Consider the following 23,379-nt stretch of genomic DNA (forward strand, 5'->3'; position numbering starts at 1 on the left):
GTGCAAAATTCCCATTACAGTTCTGTAGCTAGGTGACACATTTAATATACCATGAACTCAGAGTCAGGAAGAACTGAGTTCAAATCTATCCTCTAACACTTTGCTGTTTTATCCTGGGCAAATCACTTCACCTCTGTCTACCTCAGCTAGAACTTGTCTCTCAGGGTTTTTTGTAAGGTTCAAATGAGACAGTAGTTGTAAAGTGCTTTGCAAATAAATAAATGCTAGCTATTATTAGTATAGTAGCAGTAGTGGCAATGGTAATAGCAGCAACAGCAGTAGTAATAGTGGTAGTGGTGGTGGTGGTAGTGGTAGTGGTAGTGGTAGTAGTAGTAGTAGTAGCAGCAGCAATAGTAGTAGTAGTAGTAAGTAGTAGTAGTAGTAGTAGTAGTAGTAGTCATAGTAGCAGCAGCAGCAGCAGGAGAAGGAGGAGGAGGAGGAGGAAAGGGAAGAAGACAACCAGAGTTCTCTCTTTTCCCTGAAACAGAGATTAGTTTTCCCTAAAAGGCAGCAAAGTTGTCTTAGGACCTGAGTGGCCCCTGCTTTGATGAAGATTCACCTAAGAGAATAAGTCCCACTCACAAGCAGACAGGGACCCTTGGAGTTTATGTATGTCTGAAGACCATAAGAAATACCAAAATGTCCTATAACAACCAAATGGGTTTCCATATAGAGAGATGAGGGGGTTCCAGATCTATAAAAGTTAAATGCAGCTATTTCCTTGTTGCATATCCTTACTGTGTTGGGGAAAAGTCAATCTCCTCTTGTTAGGAGATTGTTAGCAGTTCAGCTTCATTTTGACCACAAAATCAACATAAACTAAGAGGACTAATGTTTGTCCCAAAGACCCTGGATTAAATTAGGAATAATTCTAAAGCTGCCCTGTTTTCACACTTCTTTAGGATGAAGTCAATTTTTCTCATGTCTCTATATAACCTTTGACCCTAGCAACAAAGGAACAGAGTAATGAGGCACATTTAGAATACAAAAAAAAACCCCCATCTCTCCTTTCATCTGGCTAAGTTGTTCTATCCACTACCCTCAGTCAGATCATCTTCCTCCCCTAGCTCTTAGCAGTGGACTCTCAAATAACTGTCATCCCTCCCCAGCTATAACACAATATTTGAGATGACTTTTCTTCCCCACCCCACTCAGTTATTCAGTAATGACTATGCCTTAAGGCTCCCCAGTAATAAGGGGTGGGGTTCATAGCTCAGAGATATCTTCCTTCCCTACAGGGAGCCATAGGGGCTTCCAGATTCCAACTTAGGAAGCATGATGCTGTAACCTGAGCAGCAGTCTATCCTGATTTTGCTTGATGGGTGCATTAATAGAAGTCTTTCTCACTGTCTCTGACAGGACTTAGCAGCTGTGTTTCCATCCCAGTGGCCTAAATGCTCCAGTTCCCCTGGTAAGATTGCTTTTGCTCCTTGGGACTGACATTTGAAAGTGCTCAGTAAGACACCACTCCTATACCCCCCACACCCTTGTGTGGCCCAGCTGCCAGTCCTCACCAACCACCAGATCAGCCCACTCTCAGCCAGCTCTAAGACATTTGGTCAGGAGAAAAGCAGCTCCCTTGAATTCAACCTGCTGAACCCCACTTTCGGTCACCATGACTGAGGCCAAGACACTGAAAGTCCGGTTGACTTTCTGTCTCATCCTGGTGGGCATCTGCTTGTTGATGGCCTCAGTGGTGACAGATCACTGGGCAGTTCTGAGCCCCAAGGTGGAAAAGCACAATGCCACCTGTGAAATAGCCCACTTTGGTCTCTGGAGGCTCTGCACCAAACGGATCTACATGAGCAACACCAATGACAAGAGCTGTGGATCTATCAACCTCCCAGGGGGTAATGTGTCTATTTCCTTATTTTCTTTCCTACCTCAATCCTATCCCTCCAAAAAAGTTGCATGTGGAAAAGAGCAGGCAATACAGTGATGGTGTCTGGTTTGCTCTGCTCTCTAGAAAATTGCTTGTCTACTCCAGTCCTAAGACCTTGATTGCAACTGTTTGTGAAGATGGTATTGCCTTCCATGTCTAGGGAATATATATATATAGTGCATTTGTCTCTAGCTATTTTTGTCTTCCTAAGGCAGAGGTTATTAACCCAGAAAAAAAAGGATAGATGGGCAGAATGAGGGACTAGAAAGCAAAAGAGTAAAGAGCAAGGATTTTTAGTCCTTCTCATCAACTTTGCATCTAAAACTGCCATATGAGATCTTCAATTACGGATATTTAACTTTCGTTTGTATCATAAATTCCCTATGGTCCCTTTCTAGGGAAAAATGTGGGTTTTTAAAAATTTTACAAAATAAAATCTGTAGGGGCAGTTAGGTGGTGCAGTAGATAGAGCACCGGCCCTGGAGTCAGGAGTACCTGGGTTCAAATCGGGTCTCAGACACTTAATAATTACCTAGCTGTGTGGCCTTGGGCAAGCCACTTAACCCCATTGCCTAGCAAAAACTTAAAAAAATAAAATAAAATAAACTCTGTAGATTACAAAAGAAACTTAAAAGACAGCAAAATATTTTTTAAAAACAAGTTCATGGACCCCAAGTTAAAACCACAGAACAACAGAACATGAGAGCCAAAAGACATCAAAGGTCCAGCAGTTTCAAACTCAACAAGTTTGTTTTGTTTGCTTTTTAATCTATAGCTCTCAGCTATGTGACCTACGTAAATCACAAATTAAAGAAATGATTAGGAAACTTAGTAAAAGCCCACTCAGGCATGGTGTTAAATGCTTTACAATTATCTCATAATGTTCCTGGGGGGGGAGGGGTAAGTGCTATTATTAAGACCACTTTACAATTGAAGGACCTGAGGCAGAGGTTAAGTGACCAAAGAAATGTGTGATATGACTCCAGAGGCATGGGAGGCAGGAAGATAACTGGATTTGAAATCAAAAGACCTGGATTCAAACCTCAGCTCTACCTAATACCTTAGTAAACTTGAACAAATCACCAAATCCCTCTGGGCCTCAGTTTCCTCCACTGCAAATTGAGGGATTGTACTAAATGACCTCTAAAGGTCCCTTCCACTTCTAAAATTCAAAGATTCCAGAATACTGAAATTTCTTTCCAAAACAGCAGTGTGACTTCCTCATTTCTGAGACTGGTTAAGGTCAACATCTGGTTTTATAAATTGATCACTGGTATTTGAAGTATGGGAATTGGTCCTAGAAATATTGAGCCCAAGGTTCTTGAGTTATAGAAGACATCAATATAGAATGCCAAGGTTTTCTCAAAGCACTGCAATGGGAAGAAAAAGGTCAAACCCTTATCCTTTCATCTCCACCCCCATTGCCATTTGCTTCAAGAAACCTCTGCCTTCTCTGATTCCTACTGAATCCATTTAAATCTCAGAAATTTCATAGGAGAACAGACTCTCAAGAGAGATGGTTCAGAGGCACGAAGAGGAATCTTGATGGACACTAGCATGTGGGTGTTTGGGTGTCACATAGCAGAGATGCCCAAGCCTCCTTGGATGCCTGCTAAATGTGGTCCCATAAACATATTGCTCACTTTACTAGCTCCCTTGAGCTGGGGATGAACAGGGCAGGGCGGCTTCTCCAGAGATTAAGTATAGGCAGAAAAGATCTGGTTTTACATACCTTTCCCTGGGGAACCTGTCTTTTAAAGTTCACTGTTTGTTTTTTTCTAGTGAGGGAATGGTTCAGACAACAAAGAAACAGGAATACATAGAGAGTTGAGCTACAGGGTAGTGGAATATGACCTGTCCCAGGAGCCGTGCCTTGAATACAGTCCATGTAGCTGGACTCCTCCCAATCTGGTTGAGGCTTAGCATAGGTTACACCAGTGGCCCTGAGAACTTGCTTCTTTTTTTTTGTCCTCCAGTCCCTGGCAAAGCCTATGCCCATTAATAACCTCAATATAGTTCTACCTAGTACTCTGGCCTCTCTTTTCTTTTGGAAAAATTCTTTGTTTCAGTTTTTTTTTTAATTCTTCTTGTCTCAGGGATAGTTCTCCCTGAATTTCTCTAATTCCAAGTGGGGGGCAGCTCAAATTACCAACAAAAAGCATCATCCATTTGTAGTCGACCTTTAAAATTCAGAATGTCCTTCCTTTAACTCAACCTGAAACATAACCAGGCATTCCTATGAGGGAAAGATAAATATAAGGAGATTTCAAAGAGGTCCTCCTTGAGTAGCAGAGGTGGAGAAAAAAGAAGAGAAATGGAATAAACTTCTCAAGACTCCTTCCAAATACAAGATTCTTAATCCAGGAAAGCTGGAAATTTCCTCAGCTGATTTTCCCAAGGCCTTAATATGTATGCATGTATATTTTTATATTTATATATTTACATTTACAAATTTATATATATATATACATATATATGTATATATATGTATATATATATATATATATATGTATATATACATATAAACATTCTACACACCATAATAGCAACACAGATGAGATCAATTCAAATTCACCCTGATCTGGTCCTCCATTCTTAAACACCCAGACCTCTCACCACCATTCTCCATCTTGTTGTGAAGATATTGGTATTACTCTCCAGGTGTTTCTTCCTGATTACAAAGTTCAGCAGATATGGGGGGGGGAGCTACTTATTCACTATCCCATTTCCCTTGGAGATCAATTCCACCTTCCCCATATGGAAATGCTGTGGTTCCATGTGTCTTTTTCCCTCATTAGAGTGTGATCAGGCATTGTCTCTCTTTTTTCTATTTGTAGCACCAATGCTTAGCACGTAGTATAGTAAGTATTTCATTAATTAATACTTCTCTATTTATTCACTTCCCTCTTAATCTCTGCTCTCATCAACTGTGATTAATTGAAAGGGACCTTGGAACACAGTACTGACAAAACCAAGGTTTCAGGAACTGACTCAAACCTAGTTCTGAAGGAGGCAGTGACTGGTGTAGATAAGTGAGGTTAGAAAGTATGTGACCAGGAGCTTGCACCATTCCTGATTTGTTGAAAAATTGGGGGAAAATTTCAATTAAATTTAACTATACAAATTATTGGCTAACTTACTATTATGTGTAAGGCACTGTACTACTCAGATTTTTTTTAGGGGGGCTGTGGAGGAGCTAGATGGTTCACTAGATAAAGTACCAGCCCTGGAGTTAGGACGAGCTGAGTTCAATATTTAACTTCTAATTCTAATATTTAACTGTGTGACCTTAGACAAGTCACTTAACCCTGATTGCCTTGCATCCAGGGACATCTCTAGTCATTTTTATCCATATCTGGTCACTGGACCTAGATAGCTCCAGAAGAGAAAGTGAAGTTGGTAACTTAGCCCAGCATACCCTCACTCAAATCCAATTCCCTTGCTTGTCATGGCATCAACTCCTTGAAGTCAACATCTTCAAGAACAAAGGACAAACATCATCAGTACAAGGTATGCTAAGGTATGGACAATGAAGTTCAAATAAAAAGTTCTCTGAAGACTGGAGAAGGAAGAAAATATTTTCAACTGGAAGAATTTGCTCAGAGCCCTGTTCTTCCCAGTATGAACCATGCCTCCAACCTCCTGACAGAATTGATGGACTTATGATGTAGAATAAGACATATTTTTGACATGTCCAATGTGGGAATTGCTATGATTATTTATTATAAGAGTTCCATTAGGCTCTCTTTTTTTCCTCATAGGGGAACATCATAGAAGTGAGAAGAAAAATAATACTATTAACTGAAAGAAATTAAAAATAAAAAAAATTCCTAGTAGTCTGGCATCTTGAGGGTTTACTTGAGGATATTAACAATAGTTCAACCATAGAGAATGAACACTTTGGTATTTCAGAAAGAGTTGTGGTTCCACTGGGTTAGATTCTCCTTCCCTCAGTGCAAATCACAATTTTTCCATACATCAGAGGTCATCACCTTCTTAGATTTCTATGTTCAATTTTCATGACCAACCCTCTGGTGATGAGTATCTCTGCAATCATATAGGCTAGTTTTTGGACCAACATGTTATCCTTTACCAGGCCAGTGCTCTATGAGTGTAGCCATCATATTACCTCTCTGCTATGATGAGGTATCAGACCTAGTGTCTATGAGCTAAATAGAATGTAAACCAACATTTTCCCTTTTACCCAAGCAGCACTCCCAACCTCCTTTATATAATTTGTAATGTCATTTAGGTTTTTATTTTCAAATAAAATAAGTCTTGGTAGTCTGCATTCTGCAAACCATAATTCTAGGAACCAGCATTTATTATTTGCATATGCAATTCAATGATAAGGTCATAGCCCCAAGGCATTGCCAGATCCATAAATTCTTAATCAATAATCATTTATTAAGCCTTTGCTAAATGCCAGATAAGGAGAGGGGTACAAAGAAAAGGGAAAAAATGGTCCCTGCTCTTAAGGATCTCAGATTCTAATAGGGTAGATACTCAAACAATGATACATAGATGGAATGTACAGAGTGGAAATGAAAGCTCAGAGAAAAGACACTGGTAATACTTTCTGCAAAATGTAAGATTTGAAGTGAGTCTTGAATGAAATCAAAAAGACCAGAAGGTGGAGGCAAAGAAAGAATGCATTCCAGACATGGGGACAGTGCAGGTCAGTGTAAAGACACTAAGATGGGAGATAGACTATTTTAAGAAGACCAAGTTGGTCAGTGATTCTAGATCTTAAGAGTTAATGAAAGGGAGCAAAGCATAACAAGACTAGAATTGTAGGAAGGAACTAGGTTGTAAAGGATCTTAAATAAAGAGATAATTTTGATCCTAGAAGCAAGAGGGAGCCACTAGAATTAGCACATAGGAGAGAGAAAAGGGGCAATGAGGGAGTAGGGAAATGACATTATCAGAACTATGTCTAGAAAGACCATTTTGGCAACTGAATACAGAATGGAGTGGAATGGAGAAAAACTTGAGGTAGAGAGACCAATTAGAATGCTATTGTAATAGTCCAGAAAAGAGTTCATGAGAGACTGTACCAGGTAGCAGGGAAGCAGTCAGGAGGAGAGATAAAAGATTAGAGAGTAAAAATGATAGAGGGGAACAACCTACTTGAGAATATGGAAAGAGGGGGGCGGCTAGGTGGCGCAGTGGATAAAGCACGGACCCTGGAGTCAGGAGTACCTGGGTTCAAATCCGGCCTCAAGACACTTAATAATTACCTAGCTGTGTGGCCTTGGGCAAGCCACTTAACTCCATTCACCTTGCAAAAACCTAAAAAAATAAAAATAAAAAAAAACCCAGCAGGTTTACACAGAAGCTTAACTCAGTATCAGAGAATATGGGAAGAGATGGGATCAAGTATGTATGTAGAACAGCTTGCCTTGGCTAGATGAAAGATCCTTTCTTCATGGGAGACAGTTATGAAATAGGGCAAAGGGTGAGAAGTCATTCAAGTGATATGAGATGAAGATGAAGAAGAGTAAAGAAAAGGATCTCTCCTCAAAGGACCTCAATTTTTTCAGATAAAATTTTAAGTTGTGGTCTTCAACTGAGAGCATTAGAGCAGAGGGTGCTTTGGGAGGCTTGAAGAAGGATGAAAAGATTTGGAGTAATCAATGTAGTAAGTGGGAAAGCAAAGAAATTAGGGATGTGTACTGGATTGCCTGGAGTGAGGGGCCAGATAAGATTCTGTAACATAAATCTGTAGTGGCAAAGTCACCAGTTTCTTTAGTTCCATTTAGCAGCTTGTAAAGAGAAGTAAAGGCAAGAGATGGTAGAAGCAATCTAAGATTGAAGTTTGGCAAAGACATGATCATGTAAGACAAAAAAATTAGGCTAAAGAAAATTTTAGGAAAGGGTCCTTTCATGACATTCTCTTTAGCCTCAAAGTAACCCTGTGAGTTTGAGTGAGAATTAGGAGAAGTGTATAAAAGTGGATGCTGTCTTATAGGGGCTTCATTCAAGATATATTTGAATCCATTATACATTTCAGGAAAATATTGGAAAGATTCTTAACCTAGAACTCTTCTTGGTTACTTCAGATTTTTAGAGATCAACTAGAGAAAAGCCAGTATTTTTTTAATTTTCATTTTGACCAGAATTGGATAGTCAATTTTCCGGTATTTCCTTTATAGGTCAGAAGAATCTCTTTAAGATAGTTTCAGATAATTTTTGCATGGTTGAATGCTTACAAACTAATAGCTGTTGTATGAGTATATATGTACATATGGTGAAAGTTGTTTCTCCACAAATAACATGAAGATATCATTGTGTGACTTAAAGAGTCAAAATAGACATCTCTAGCCTCTTCTTTAAAAAAAAACATTATCTTTTCCCCAATTATATGTAAAGGTATTTTTTAAAATTTGTTTTTAAAATTTTTGAGCTCTAGATTCTCTCTCTTCTATCTTTGATCCCTCTCTGTTCATTAAGAAGGAAAACAATTTGATATTGGTTATACATGTGCAGTCAAAGAAAACATTTTCATATATGTCATGTTAAAAAATTCACATCAAAAAATAAAATAAAATAAGAAAAGAAAGAAAGCTTTAAAAGGCATATTTTGATTTGTATTCAGATTCTATTAGTCCTTTCTTTGGAGATGGATAGCATTTGTCATCATAAGTCCTTTGGGATTGCCCTGGATCATTGTATTGCTGAGAATAGCTAAGTCATTCACAGTTGATCATCATACAATAGTGCAGTTGCAGTGTACAATGTTCTAGTTCTGTCTTGCTTAGGGTCACATGGTGGAGATTTATTTATTTAATTTTTTAAAATTTTTTTGCAAGGCATCAGGGTTAAGTGACTTGCCCAAGGTCACACAGCTAGGTAATTATTAGTAGCTAGGTGGCAGAATGGATAGATCATTGGCTTGGATTCAGAAGGTTGGGAGTTTGAATCTGGCCTCAGACACTTGCCACTCACTAACTGCATGACCTTGGGCAAGTCATTAACTCTGGTTGCCCAGCATCCAGGGTCATCTCCAGTCATCCTGATTCATATCTGGCCACTGGGCCCAGATGGCTCTGGAGGAGAAAGGGAAGCACAGGATCTCCCTCACTCAGATCCAATTCACATGCTTGTCATGGCATCACCTACCTGATGTCAGGATCTTCTTTGAAAATGAAGGACAATATTATTACCTAGTTCTGTTCACCTGCATCAGTTCATATAATTACATCTTTCCAGGTTTTTTGAGAGAATCCTACTCATCATTTTTTTGTGAGGCAATGAGGTTAAGTGAATTGCCCAAGGTCACACAGCTAGTAAGTATTTAGTGTCTGAGGCTGGATTTGAACTCAGGTCCTCCTGACTCCAGGGCTGGTACTCTATCCACTGTACCATATAGCTGCCCCATACTCATCATTTCTTAAAAGCATAATAATATTCTCTCACAATCATATACCACATTTGTTCAACCATTTCCTAATTGATTGGCATAACCTCAATTTCCATTAAAGGAACTGCTATATATATATATTTTTGTACATATAAGTATTTTCCTTTTTGTTTTTTATCTCTTTAGGATACAGACCAAATAGTGGTGTCACTGGGTGAAAAGTGATGTCAAAAAGTCATGTTAAACATGTGGTTTTACAGCCTTTTGGGCATGTTCTCCAGAATGGTTAGGTCAGTTCCTATGTCTCAATCTTACCATATACCCTCCAAAATTTGCTATTTTCCTTTTCTGTCATTAGCCAATCTAGTAGGTGTAGGATGGTAACTCAGAATTTTTTAAATTTTTATTTCTCTAACTAATTGAGGTTTTCACCATTTTTTCCTATGACTATAGATAGGTTTGATTATTTTATAAGAAAACTACAGTTCATTTCCTGTGATCATTTATCAATTGGAGAATGGCTCTTATTTTTATAAATTTGACTCAGTTCTCTATATATTTGAGAAATAAGTCCTTTGACAGAGAAAGTTGTTATAATTTTCTCACAATTATGATTATTATTATCCAACCCATTTCCCCCATCTTCCTCTCTCTCCTTATATGCTGTTCTTCCTCAAGTGTTTCATCATACTTCCCCTAATCCTCCCTCCCTCCTAATAGCACTCCACCTTCTCTTATCTCTTTCTTCTCCTTTTTTTCCTGTAGGATAAGATAGATTTCTATACCTAGCTAGGTGTGTATGTTGCTCTTTCTTTGAACCAATTTCAATAAGACTTAGGTTCATGCACTTTCCTTAACTTCCCCAACTTTCCCTCCACTATAAAAAAATCTTTTGAATCTCTTTTATGCAAAATAATTTATTCTCTTTCTACCTCTCTCTTTTCTCTTCTCCCATTCTACTTTTTCATCCCTTCATTTTATTTCAATTTTTAGATAATAATCCCATCATATTCAATTCACATTTGTGAATTGCCCTCTGTGTGTGTGTGTGTGTGTGTGTGTGTGTGTGTGTTTTGTGTGTGTGTGTGTGTGTGTGTGTGTGTGTGAATGTCTGTTTGCAATTAGTTCCGGAAATCTGTAAACTTTGAGATCTTCCAAGGTAGTATGATCTAAGAAGAACTGTATTTATATTCTCCTGCTCTTGTCTGTAAATGACCACAAGAACACTTTTTTTTGCCTTCACACTGTGAGAAGAGTCTCTGGTCCCTAAGTGACACAAACTCTGGAACACTAGTACTCCTCCTTACTTTGGCACCATGATTCAAGACTACAGCTGGGATCCACAATGTCTATTAAAATATAGGTAGAGGTAATAGTAGCAGGACACTGTAAATTGGTGTCCAATATCTATCCATTGAATCCCCAAGAGGATTTGACTTCTCCCATCCTAAAAGAGAAAGAAGAGGTGATGCTGTTGAAAAATTTTCCAAGGAACACAGAAGGCAGGAGGGAGCTGAGCCCACACCACTGCTGTTACTACTGCTGTTACCTTGACTTTGCAAGCAGTGGGAGAAAAGGCAAGACTTTAAGGGAAAGACTGTAGCGAAACTATATAAAAGTCACATGGAACAGACACAGAGAAGTTATTTTTGTCCCTGTTTCTGAAAACAAAAACTAGTGACTCTGTACTTTCTTGACATTTGGTTTCCTCAGAATCTTGTTTTTCTAAAAGAGTGATGAGTCTATTTCACCAATATTCATGTCCTTTAATAGATTATTTTGCTTTTTGTTTTGTCAATTGTTTTAAAAAATCAATTTCTCTAGGATATCATTTATTGTTTGTGGGTATCCTCAGTGATTAAATGTATAGGGGCAGAGCAACAGATGTTAAAGCATATAAGAGAAACAAATCAGGAAGTCTTATACTGTCATATAGGCATGTATACATTTACACATGTATCTAAACACTTGTAAATAAACACATTTATATGCATAACTACATTCATATATATATATATATATATACATATGAAAGATGGAGATAGATTTTCTCTCTAATTGCTAGGATTTTTTCACAACTAGGAGCTCAAGATCAGCTAAAGCAATTTCAACAATTCATATCTTATAACATAACAAAACAGCAAAGGAAAAAGCCTCCTCAACCCTAAAGGAGCTCAGTAGATAGGTAGAGGCTGGCTGTTCTTTGAGTTGGTACTTAATATTTTTCCTTTTCCAACAGTTGGTAGCCCATTTCCTCCCCAGTTCAAAGATAAAGGAAAAGGCTTGTCCTTAGGGGAGGAGCTAAGAACATCAGGTGCCACCCACAAGGGAGTGGGGACAACCTGTAGGAAAACACCTTTCTTCTATCCTGTCCAGAGCTAAAATTATTAAACTATTAAACTATTACTCTCACTATTAGATAGTATATAGATATAAGAAGATTGTTAGGGTAGCCAAATATAGTATACTGAGGTGAGTCTTCACTTCATACATCACTCAGGGCAGCTTAGCTCTAGGTAATACCTGAGGGGAGTAAAAGGTACATGGTCTTTGTAGGTCCATTTGAAGGCCATTGATGTTTTGGGAAGAAGGAAGAAACAACAGGGAAGATGGAAAGATGACAACTACTCTGGGGAGCCCAGTATCCTTTAAAGTTAGTAGCTGAAACCTCCATTAATTAATGAACCCCCAGCTTTTTCATCTTGTACAGCTAGGTGTTCAGGGGCAAATGGGTGTCCCAGTAGATAGAGTGGCAGGTCTGGAGTCAGGAAGACCTTACTAGCTGTGTGATTCTGGGCAAGTTTCCTCATCTATAAAATGAGATGGAGAAGGAAATGGCAAAGCACTCCAGTAGCTTTACCAAGATAAACCCCAAATAATATCACAGATTCTGACACAACTAAAATGACCAAACAACAACAGTTAGGTGTCCCAGAGAATAGCACTGCTCTTGGAGTAAAGATTCTCCAAGTCCAACTCAAACCACAGACAGTTACTGGCCAAGTGGCTTAATCTCTGTTTGCCTCAATCTTCTCAACTGTAAAATGAGAATAATGGGAGCACATATCTTTTCCCTTCTTTAATCATTTATTTTTCTAATTACATTCAAAGATAGTTTTCAATATTCATCCTTTTGAAAGCTTTTGAGTTCCATATTTCCCCCACCCTCCCTTCTCATTCACCTTCTCATATAGCAAACAATTTGATATAGATTGAACATGCAAAATTATATTTAACATATTTTCATATTAGTCAAGCTGTGAAAAAAAGAATTATAACTAAAGAGGGGAAAACATAAGAAACAAAGGAAAAAACATAACAAGTTTTTAAAAAAGTGAACATAGCATGTTTGCTCTGCATTCAGATGCTATAGTTTTTTTCTCTTGGAATTGTTCTTTTTTTAGGTTTGTTTTTTTTTGCAAGGCAATGGGGTTAAGTTCAGAATTTTTCTTAATCACTGAACTGCTGAGAGTTGTGACGATCTTAGTTGATCATCTCACAATGTGCTGTTAGTGTGTACAATATTCCCATGGTTCTGCTCATTTCCCTTCAGCATCAGTTTATGCAAGTCTTTCCAGGCTTTTCTGAAATGTGGTCGCTCATGATTTCTTGTAGAACAATAGAACTCCATCACATTCATTCACCAAAGCTTGTTCAGTCATTCCCTAATTAATAGACATTCTTTCAATTTCCAATTCTTCGCCACTACAAAAAGAGCTGCTATAAATATGTTTATATTTATGGATCCTTTTCCCTTTTTCGTGAGCTCTTTGGGATACAGATCAGTAGTGGTATTGCTGGATCAAAAGGTATGCACAATTTTATAGTTCCAAATTTATAGTTGTTGTGAGATTCAAATGAGATAGTATTAATTAAATATCTGCTAGTTTTAAGTTTTTTAGTGGCTCTTATCAAGCCAAAGGAGGCCTCAACTCTGACTGTAGGGGAGATTATTCAGGGAGTTAAAGCACTATGGTCATTGATAGTCTTTGAAATCAAACTTGTTAAGACCTTAGTGGAATGAGGTCATATTTGATTCTATTTGAGAATCTACATCCCTAATCAAAATTCTTTAAGGTTGTCTCAGAAGGGGTGAGAGAGGAGGGAAAGGAATTCCTGGCAGATTTGAAATCCAACCAATTTTTTTTTGCAAGGCAGTAGGGTTAACCTTGCCCAAGGTCACACAGCTAGGTAATTATTAAGTGTCTGAAGTCAAATTTGAACTCTGGTCCTCCTCGTCCAACCAATGATTAAAGATTTTTAAAGAACTCTGGATTTTAGTTCCGTCCCCATCATAACTAAACACACCTTAGCAAATCATTTGAACTCTCTAGGCCTTGACTTCTCAGTTTTTTGAATGGATCTAAACTGTCCCTTTGCTCTGTCCTGGACAGCAAATTTAGTCCTTATTACTTGAAAATTTTCAGGAGCTATTGTGCAAAGTACTAGAGATACAAAGAAAGGAGAAAATATAAATCTTGCTTACCATATACCCCATTCACATTCTAAGGGGGTAGACAGCATGCAAACAGGTAGACACAAACAAGATATATTCAGAAAAAAATTGAGGAAAGTCACTATCTTTAAGGGGAGCTGAGAAAACATCCAATAGAAGTTCTGATGGAACTTGAAGGAAGCCAAGAGGCTATCAAGTAAGATGGTGTATATATATATATATATGTATACATATATATATATATATAGCACTTTTGAAGAACTTAAAATTATATGTGATCTACACATATGTATGTATATATATATATATATATAATATATACACCTATATGTATATATCACATATAAATGATATATACTTTTTCCTCCTCAATAGTAAAGTTGTTATTAAAACATTTGGATCTGATTATTTTATACACATATGTGTATATATAATATTTAATAGATAATTATATATAATATTTATATAATATTTTATGATGATAAGTGTGAATGATCATTATAAAATAAAAGATCCAAATGGAGATATTTTTAGGAACAAGCTACTTTTGAGGTATAGAAGATTCCTAGTCTTTTAGGCTCCCTAATAATTTTCAAAAAAAGTCAAACCAATTTTTCATTTCCTTTTCTTTGCTCAAGTTCTGAGTCCTTTCCAGAGCAAATCAATCCTTTTCTCCCTTCTTTACAGAAAAGAATTGTTCATACTTCAGGCATTTCAACCCAGGAGAGAGCTCAGAAATCTTTGAAGTCACCACTCAAAAAGGTAAGACTGTGCTGGGGAAAGGGGTCTGGATATGATTTCCAGATGGGTTCTAGATTTCTATGCCTGAAAGTACTGACTCGAACTATGAATTAAGACAGAATGGTTAAAAATGTCTCTTTATCCTTTATTCTTTGTTGATGAAGCCCTGTCAGATGAAACCTTAAAGATAAAAGAATGCCAGACCTGTAATCAGGAAGATTCCTCTTTCTGAATTCAAATTTGGCTTCATATACTTGCTAGCTATATGACCCTGCACAAGTTACTTAACTCTGTTTACTTCCATTCTCTTATCTTCAAAAAATGAACTGGAGAAAGGGATGGCAAATATCTTTGCCAAGAAATGGGGTCATGAAGAGTTGGGCACAACTGAATAGCAACAACAAGGCAGATTCTGAGCATAATGAAACATGCGTCATTCTTGCTATGAGGGAGATTGAGCTCTGACCTGTGGTAGGGCTAAAGCTTATTGAGTGTCCCCACTCAGTCTGGTATCAATACACTAAGCCACAAGAGGCTTCCTGGCTGACAAAGGAGGGGAGAATGGACCCAAGTTAGAGACAAAGCTTCATGAATGACCACTGCACTTCTAGTCTGGGTAAAGTATAAGACTATGATCTCAGAACAAAGAAAACAAAACAAAACAAAAATAATATGTGTTTAACAGAGCAACTGATAGTATATATTGGTGTCTTACTCTAGATGGTCATTAATGTTTCAAACTGGATCCTTTCTCAGAGAATCTGTGGCTTCTAATTTAGGAAACCAACCATCTTCTTCCTCATCTTCCAGTTTTAAGAACCACGTTCCACTCAATCATTCTAACCCCAGCAAGATTCCCTCATCCTCTGAGAGCAATAAATTTTACCAACATATTTTGGTAACACAGAATAGATGTGACAAAACTTTTGATAGCAGGGACAGGCTGACCAGTCTCTGCCCTTATTGATATATTGATAGAATACAGCATCTCTGCAGCAGCCATCTCCATCTTCAGCATTGGTTTCACGATTTTGGGGACCATCTTCATTCTTCTGTCCTTCAGGAAAAAGAAGGATTACCTTCTGAAGCCAGCAGCTCTATTCTATGCTTTTGCAGGTAGGATGTTTGGGAAGGGATCAGGGCTGGGTAGGTGGTATAGAGAGATACAGATTTCCCTGGAAATCATTGCACACTGTTTTTTAAATTTAAGTGAAGCAATAGAGATGACAGAAATTCCAAAAACAAATCAATCATGGACCTCAGTTTCCTCATCAGTAAAATAAGGAAATTAAGTCTAAATACCCTTTAAGATCCTTTCTAGTTCCAAAATTCGTATCTTATTATTTTTGCATAGTTATTCAGGTTAGGGAGCATCTCTGTTCAACTTGAATTCACTGGATTATTTAGAAAGATTTGTTTCTTTCCTTCTTTCTTTCTTTCTCTTTCTCCTTTTCCTTCCTTCCTTCCTTCCTTCCTTCCTTCCTTCCTTCCTTCCTTCCTTCCTTCCTTCCTTCCTCCCTCCCTCCCTTCTTCCTTCCTTCCTTCCTTCCTTCCTTCCTTCCTTCCTTCCTTCCTTCCTTCCTTCCTTCCTTCCTTCCTTCCTTCCTTCCTTTCTTTCTTTCCTTCCTTCCTTCCTTCCTTCCTTCCTTCCTTCCTTCCTTCCTTTCTCCTTTCTTCTGCTTTCTTTCTTTTTTCCTTCCTTCCCTTTTCTCTTCCTTCTTTCCTTTCTTTCTTTCTTTCTCCTCCCTCCCTTCCTTCTTCCCTCCCTCCCTTCCTTCCACTTCTTTTTTATTCCTTTCTTCCTTCCTTCCTTCATTCCTTCCTTTCTTCTTCTTTCTTCCTTCCTTCCTTCCTTCCCTTTCTTTCTCTCTTTCTTTCTTTCTTTCTTTCTTTCTTTCTTTCTTCCTTCCTTCCTTCCTTCCTTCCTTCCTTCCTTCCTTCCTTCCCTCCCTCCCTCCCTCCCTCCCTCCTTTCTTTCTTCCTTCCTTCCTTCCTCTCTCCCTTTCTCCTTTCTTCTTTCTTTCTTTCTTTCTTTCTTCCCTCCTTCCTTCCTTCCCTTTTCTCTTCCTTCTTTCCTTTCTTTATTTCTTTCTTTCTCATCCTGCTCTTCCTTCTTCCCTCCCTTCCTCCCTTCCTTCCACTTTTTTCTTCCTTCCTTTCTTCCTTCCTTTCTTTTTCTTTTTTTCTTTCTTTCTTTCTTTCTTTCTTTCTTTCTTTCTTTCTTTCTTTCTTTCTTTCTTTCTTTCTTTCTTTTTGAAAGAATTGTCAGCCCAATAAAGATCATTGCTCAGGGGGATCTAATAAGTTTATCAGTCAACAAGCATTTATTAAGTGCCTACTATTTACCAGACAGGCAGCTAGGTGGTACAATGGATAGAGCACTGGGCTAGGAAGCTCTTCCTGAGTTCAAATGTGGCCTCAGACACTTACTAGCTGTGTGACCCTGGCAAGTCACTTAACCTTGTTTGCCTCAATTTGCTCTTCTGTAAAATGAGGTGGAGAAGTCTCTTTGCCAAAAAAAAAACCCAAATGTGGTCAGAAAGAGTCTAAACAACAATTGTCACACCAGACACTATGCTAAGCACTAGATACCAAAAAAAGAGGCAGAAAACAAACCTGTACATACAAGAGATATATATATATATATATATATATGTATATATATATATATATATATATATATATATATATATATATACACACAATGTTAAGTGGAAGATAATCTAAGAGAAAAGTTTCTAGCATTTGGAAGAGTCGCAAAGAAACTCAGAAAGTTTCTTGCAGAAAGTAAGATTTAAGCTGAGTCTTGAAGGAAGCCTGAAAAAACTGATAAATGAAAGGAAGGAGAAAGAACATTCCAGTCATGGCAGACAGCCAGTGAAAAGCCAGAGTTGGGAGATGACTTGTTTAGGAACAGCAATAAAGACAATGTTGTTGGATCACAGAGTATATAGAGAGGAGTAAAGTGTAAAAAGACTGGAAATACAGGAAGGGACCAAGTTGAGAAGGGCTTTAGAAGTCAAAGAGGATTTCATATTGGATTCTGGAAACAATAGGAAATCATTGGCATTGATTGAATGGGGGTGACATGACCAGGTTTACACTTTTGGAAAAACAATTTGACAATTGATTGGAGGAGGGAGAGACTTGAGGCAGGGAATAAATTAAGTGTTCTATTGTCATAATTTAGTCTTGACGTGATGATGGTCCGGGAAGCTCTGGGAGTGAGGAGAAGGGCACACAAATGAGAGAGGTGAAGGAAGACATAGCAAGACTTGGTAATAGATGAGGTTATGTTATGTTACATACAGTTACAGAGTTACTGTTAATAGGCTGCTGAGGTTGTGAGAATGGGTGACTGAGAGGATGATGAGACCCTCCACTGGTAAGAGAGAAATTGGGAATATACCAGGGTTTGGGGGAGAGATCATGAAATAGGAAGTTTCAGATGCCTATGTAGCATTCAATTTGAGATGATGAAGTTGGTATTGCAAAATTGGAGCTCAGGAGAAAAGTTAGAGCTAGAAGACAAAAAGATGTGGGAATCTTGTGCATAGAGTTGGTAAATAAATCCATGTGAGTTGATAAGATCACCAACGAGGTTAGTATAGAGCTAATCACTCCAGAATTGTCAAATACCTTTTTTTTTAGTTTATTATTTTTTTAAATAGTTAAGACCCTTGGGTGGCTAGGTGGTGCAGTGGATAGAACACTGGCCCTGGAGTCGAGTACCTGAGTTCAACTCCAGCCTCAGACACTTAATAATTACCTAGCTGTGTGGCCTTGGGCAAGCCACTTAACCCCACTGCCTTGCAAAAAACCTAAAAAAAATAATTAAGACCCTCATGTTCCAGGAAATTTTCTTAGGGTTTAGAGTACATCAACTACATTATACAAAAATGCCTAGAAGAGAGGTGATGATTTACGATTCATGACCCCTGAAGTTCCTCATTGGAGTAGATGAAGTCAGCAAAACCAGGTTTAAGTCCTGGTTCTATTACTTTAACTGTGTGACCGTCTTTTTACCGTTCTGGGCCTCAGTTTCCCTATTTTTAAAAGGAAGGAGTTAGACTGGATGATCTCTAAGGTCCCTGTCAGCTCAAAATTTAGCCGGTGAGTGAGGGACAGACTAGATCCTGAGAATGATGTCTCTCTTGTCCTTCCAGGTCTCTGTATCATCGTCTCTGTAGAAGTCATGCGGCAGTCAGTGAAGCGGATGATTGACAGTGAGGATACAGTCTGGATAGACTACTACTATTCCTGGTCCTTTGCCTGTGCCTGCACTTCCTTCGTCCTCCTCTTCATCTGTGGCATTGCTCTCCTACTCATCTCCCTGCCCCGAATGCCCCAGAATCCCTGGGAGTCTTGTATGGATGCTGAGCCTGAGCATTAGTTTGATTTCATCCTTTTCTCACCTGAGTTATAGGGAAATAGCAGCTTCCAGGGCTCTCTCTTTCTATGAAAGCCAAATGGCTGAGCCAAGAGGAGGTAAAAAGTGGAGATGAGCATGTGATGGCATCACACCCATCCCCATCTATAGTAACTGGTTCTCCTTTCAAAGGGATCATGTTTTCCCTTATTTGAAGCATCTTTTCAATTTATTCCAGTCCCATTCTTTATTGTTCCTCCATCCTACTGTCGCCCTCCCCTCTACTCACCATGATATGTGACATCCTCCCCAATTCCAATCGCTACATTAGATCTACAGGCTGCTACAATTTTCTGTGCTCCTATTTGAGTGGTGACAGTCTTCTGCCCTAATCAGATAGCAAAATAGGAGTCCAGAGCCTCAAAAGTTTTAAAGCAGAGGACTAATTTTCAATACTTCAAGCAGTGCCTATAGGTAGGGACAGTGTGTGTTTGTGTCTGTGTGTGTGTGTGTGTGTGTGTGTGTGTGTGTGTGTGAGAGAGAGAGAGAGAGAGAGAGAGAGAGAGAGAGAGAGAGAGAGAGAGAGAGAGAGAGAGAGGTTTCTGGTTTATAATTGTTCTTGTTCCCAATTTCAAACTGGTTGTTTCAGGTTGTTCTTTACAAATCACTGCATCCCACTACATCACTATGTCAGTTTTCTAATGCTCTGTGTATTGCAAGCTCCTGGGAAGAAGTCCCCAGAGCAATGGTTAGAGATTTACTTGTAAAATTAGCCTACCCCCTCCTCCACAAAGTGCCAGGCCCTACCAGTGGGGCTACTTGGAATTCATTCCAAAGTGAATTCCTCCCCTTTGTCCTTATGTTCATCACTATCCCCAAGTAATATTTCCAACTGGAAAGAAGTGAAGTGTGGATTAAAATAAAATTTCTGTGAAAATGTGTTCTTTCTGTGCCCTTCACTTGAATTTCTGGCCATAATCATGGATCCATAAGCATGGCTCTTATGGGGTGAAACTATGGAAGCAGGAGGATGTCCCAAAGATGGTGTTGAGGAATTTCTGGGGGCAGTGGAGGATCTCCCTTACATAAATTGCTTGGGAGTCCAAAATTTCCATTTAAACCCTTCATTTGAGGAATGTTCTTTGGGAGAAACCAGGAATCAGCTTTTGTCTGGCTAGACAGGGTGTTAAAAATAAGAATCAGGCTATTTCTAGGCTTAAAGTCTGTCTTTGCCCAAGAGTGATGTGTCTCTCAGTGCTAAGCCAAAATTTAAACAGTTAGATCATAGAGGCTTTTGATGGTTGACATTAGACTTCTGCTATTCCTGACAACAAAGGAAGGAGTGCAACCTCTCTCTACTTTCCACATCCCTACAATAGTCCTCTGGCTAACAATCTGACTTGAAAAATATTTTTTCTGCCCAAGAAAAAGGGATTAATTTGAATAGATAAATCACAAGCCCACTAACTAGAACCCTAGTGTAGGAAACAGAGCTCCTATTCAGAGCTCCCAGCTGGCATATTAAAATGCATCAGGCCTCTCTACCTCAGTTTACTCCTTTGTAAAATGCAAAGAAGAATGTTTGTTCTCCTCTACTACCACACCATTAAACACTCCTACTCTGCCTAAATCAGTTATAAGTAAGATAACTTTTCCATGGATTTTAGGACTTGAAGAATGGATTTTTAAGATGGTCAAACTTTGAGGCAGTCATGGAGTCACAAATGCCAGGATTAAAATCCTGCCTCAGAAACTTCTAGATGTATGTGTTTGAATAAGTCATATAACTTTTATTAGACTCAGTTTTCTCATCTTAAATGAGATTAATAACATCTGTAGTATTTTCCTTGCAAGAATGTTGTGTAATTTAAATAAGTTAATATAGGCTATCCCAAAAATTTTATTGTGCCTTTAAATGTTTGAGCTTTGATAACTGCAGTAAGATTGTTGGGACATACTCTATATGTTAAACCTTGCTAGATTTAAAGCGTTACATAGATGGTGGGATTTTTTTCTTGTTCTTCAATTATTTCAGTTATTTCTGACTCTAGCCGACTAGGAAATATCTTCATGACTCCAAGCCCATTACTTCCCTAGCTTCCCACTGATGTTGGTTACTAATAACTAATCAATAAGAATTTATTAAGAACTAACTATGTACTGAGGATACAAAGGAAGAGAAAAGGAGACTAAGCCTCTCTTTGGATTACCTATTAGTACCTCCTAGGTGTCAGGCAGCTAAGGTGGTACAGTGATAGACAGACAGGCCTAGAGTCAAGAAGACTCATCTTTCTGAGTTCAAATCTGGCATCAGACACTTATTAAGCTGTGTGACCCTGGGCAAGTCACTTAGACCTGTTTGCCTCAGTTTCCTCATTGATAGAATAAGCTGGAGAAGAAAATGGCAAACTAGTATCTTTGCAAAGAAAAACCTCCAAATGGGTCACCAAGAGTCTGGAAATGACTAAAACAATACTAGATTTCATGTGCTGTACTGAAGCACTTTTTATTCTTTTTTTTAGGTTTTTGCAAGGCAAATGGGGTTAAGTGGCTTGCCCAAGGCCACACAGCTAGGTAATTATTAAGTGTCTGAGACCGGATTTGAACACAGGTACTCCTGACTCCAAGGCTGGTGCTTTATCCACTGCACCACCTAGCTGCCCCTATGTACTGAAGTACTTTACAATTACTATTTCACTTGATCCTCACAACAACTCTGGAAGGTAGGTGTTATTATTATACCAGTTTCACAGTTGGGCAAACATAGAGTAAGTGACTTGTCCAGGATGACACAACTGGTTAAAATATGAAGTCAAATTTAAATTCAGGTTTTCCTAAACCCAGGTCCAGTGCTCTATAGATTCTATTGCCTAGCTGCCTAAGAAAAAGGAAAGGCAAAATAGAGATAATATGCAAATAACTAGTTACATTCTCTTTTATATATATATATATATATATATATATAATTTATTTATTTATTTATTTATTTATATTTTCCAACTACATGTCATGAAAGCCTTTCAACATACATCCACCTGCATATTCATGAGTTACACATTTTTCCATCACCTCTCTTTTCAGCCCTCTCCTCAGTGATGAACAATTTGATAAAAGTTGTACATGTAAATCCATGTTCAACATGCCCACTTATTAGTCATTTTGTGTATAAGGAATTAGAACTAAGGGGAAAAAAGAAAACAATGGGAAAGGAAGGAAAAACATAAGAGAAGCTTTTTAAAAAGTGAACCTTTCAGATTTTGTGGTTTTGTTGATGTTTTTTACCTCTGGATGTGGTTGGTTTGTCCATAACAGTCTCCCAGGGTTGTCCTAGCTCTTTGAACTGCTGAGAGGAGCTGCATCCATTATGGTTGATCAATTCACAATGTTGTTGTTATTGTGTACATAATGCTCTTGGTTCTGCTCCCTTCATTCAACATCAGTTCATTTAATTCTTCCCATTCTTCTCCAACCAAGTCCAACCATTCATGGTTTTTTTATAGAACTTCATTCATATTTCGTAACTTGTTCAGTCATTCCCCAATTGATGGGCATCCCCTGAGTTTCCAGTTCTTTACCAACTAGATATATTCATGTCTTAAGAGAGGGAAAGTGAAAACATCAGCTGATTCTAATGGGAAGCATAAGGAACAAAATCTATTTTATCTTAGCAGTATAAATCAGTACTTCAGAGGTAGATAAACTGGTTGGTTAACCATTCTAGGTTTCAGTGAGCCTGCAAACATTTGAGCTGATGAAGAATTTCTAACAATTGATCGAAATTTCACCTGAACTGAAATAGAGTATTTCAAATCCTGGTTTATATGCTTCACCAACATACCACAGGAATTTTGTCTTTTGCTGGGTTATATGTCCAGCAGATATAGACAAGCAGCAAGTAGACTAAGGCTACCCAGATCAGGTTTCCCTGTCAAAAAGAATTCATCCATATATCATAATGAGAAAGAAAAAGAACATTAGAAAAATAAACATGTTAGAAAATGAACACAATAATGCCCACATAAACACTCACATGGTTTGGTTGGTTTGTTTGTTTGCTTTTTCCAAAATGTCAGTTACCAGTTTACAAGAGAGAATGTTGATTAATAATTAGCCCCAAATAAACAAAAGCTTACCTCATTGAGTATATATCTAGTTTTTTGATTTTGTTTTTGTATCAAATGGCATGACATATTTAGTAATAAAAAAAATTTTTGCCTTTTCCTTTAAGTACAGAATTAGAGTTGGATGTGGTTTCTAATTCTGCCCCACCCCATCCCAAACAAATAATCATACCTTGTCTGACATAGCACTGTCACTTCCAAAGTATGTTTATGTCTATGGTCCTTTTTATATTCACTAAAAGTAAAACAAATAAACAAACAAAAAAGACACTAAACTCTCTAAGATCCAGAAAGGCAAATGATTTGCCTGAGGATAGATGGTGGCTGGGATAAAATTAGAATTTTAGGTATTGTGACTTCTAGTGTAAAGCATCTTCCTTTAAACCAGGTTGCCTCTATTGTTCTTTCTCTATTAACAATTGCTTCCTCCCCACCTCAACCCCCCCC

General features: G+C 38.2%; 1 protein-coding gene across 1 annotated transcript; it reads left to right on the forward strand.

Annotated features, from left to right (window-relative positions):
* The first annotated feature begins 1,425 nt into the window (after positions 1-1,425).
* Positions 1,426-21,729, forward strand: CACNG1 (calcium voltage-gated channel auxiliary subunit gamma 1). Its single transcript, XM_074224748.1, has 4 exons — positions 1,426-1,850; positions 14,389-14,463; positions 15,421-15,558; positions 18,609-21,729. Exons 1-4 carry the CDS (start codon positions 1,616-1,618, stop codon positions 18,833-18,835), a joined length of 675 nt encoding a protein of 224 aa, XP_074080849.1. The 5' UTR covers positions 1,426-1,615; the 3' UTR covers positions 18,836-21,729.
* Positions 21,730-23,379: the final 1,650 nt, after the last annotated feature.

The sequence above is a fragment of the Macrotis lagotis genome, chromosome 2 (genome assembly GCF_037893015.1).
Source record: "Macrotis lagotis isolate mMagLag1 chromosome 2, bilby.v1.9.chrom.fasta, whole genome shotgun sequence".
Classification (NCBI taxonomy): domain Eukaryota; kingdom Metazoa; phylum Chordata; class Mammalia; order Peramelemorphia; family Peramelidae; genus Macrotis; species Macrotis lagotis.

Excerpts from the sequence above, each read along its gene's own strand:
- CACNG1 (XM_074224748.1), top strand. The coding sequence starts at position 1,616 with ATGACTGAGGCCAAGACACTGAAAGTCCGGTTGACTTTCTGTCTCATC. Across the intron at positions 1,851-14,388 it reads ATCTATCAACCTCCCAGGGG|AAAAGAATTGTTCATACTTC; the intron begins GTAATGTGTCTA and ends CCTTCTTTACAG. Across the intron at positions 14,464-15,420 it reads TGAAGTCACCACTCAAAAAG|AATACAGCATCTCTGCAGCA; the intron begins GTAAGACTGTGC and ends ATATATTGATAG.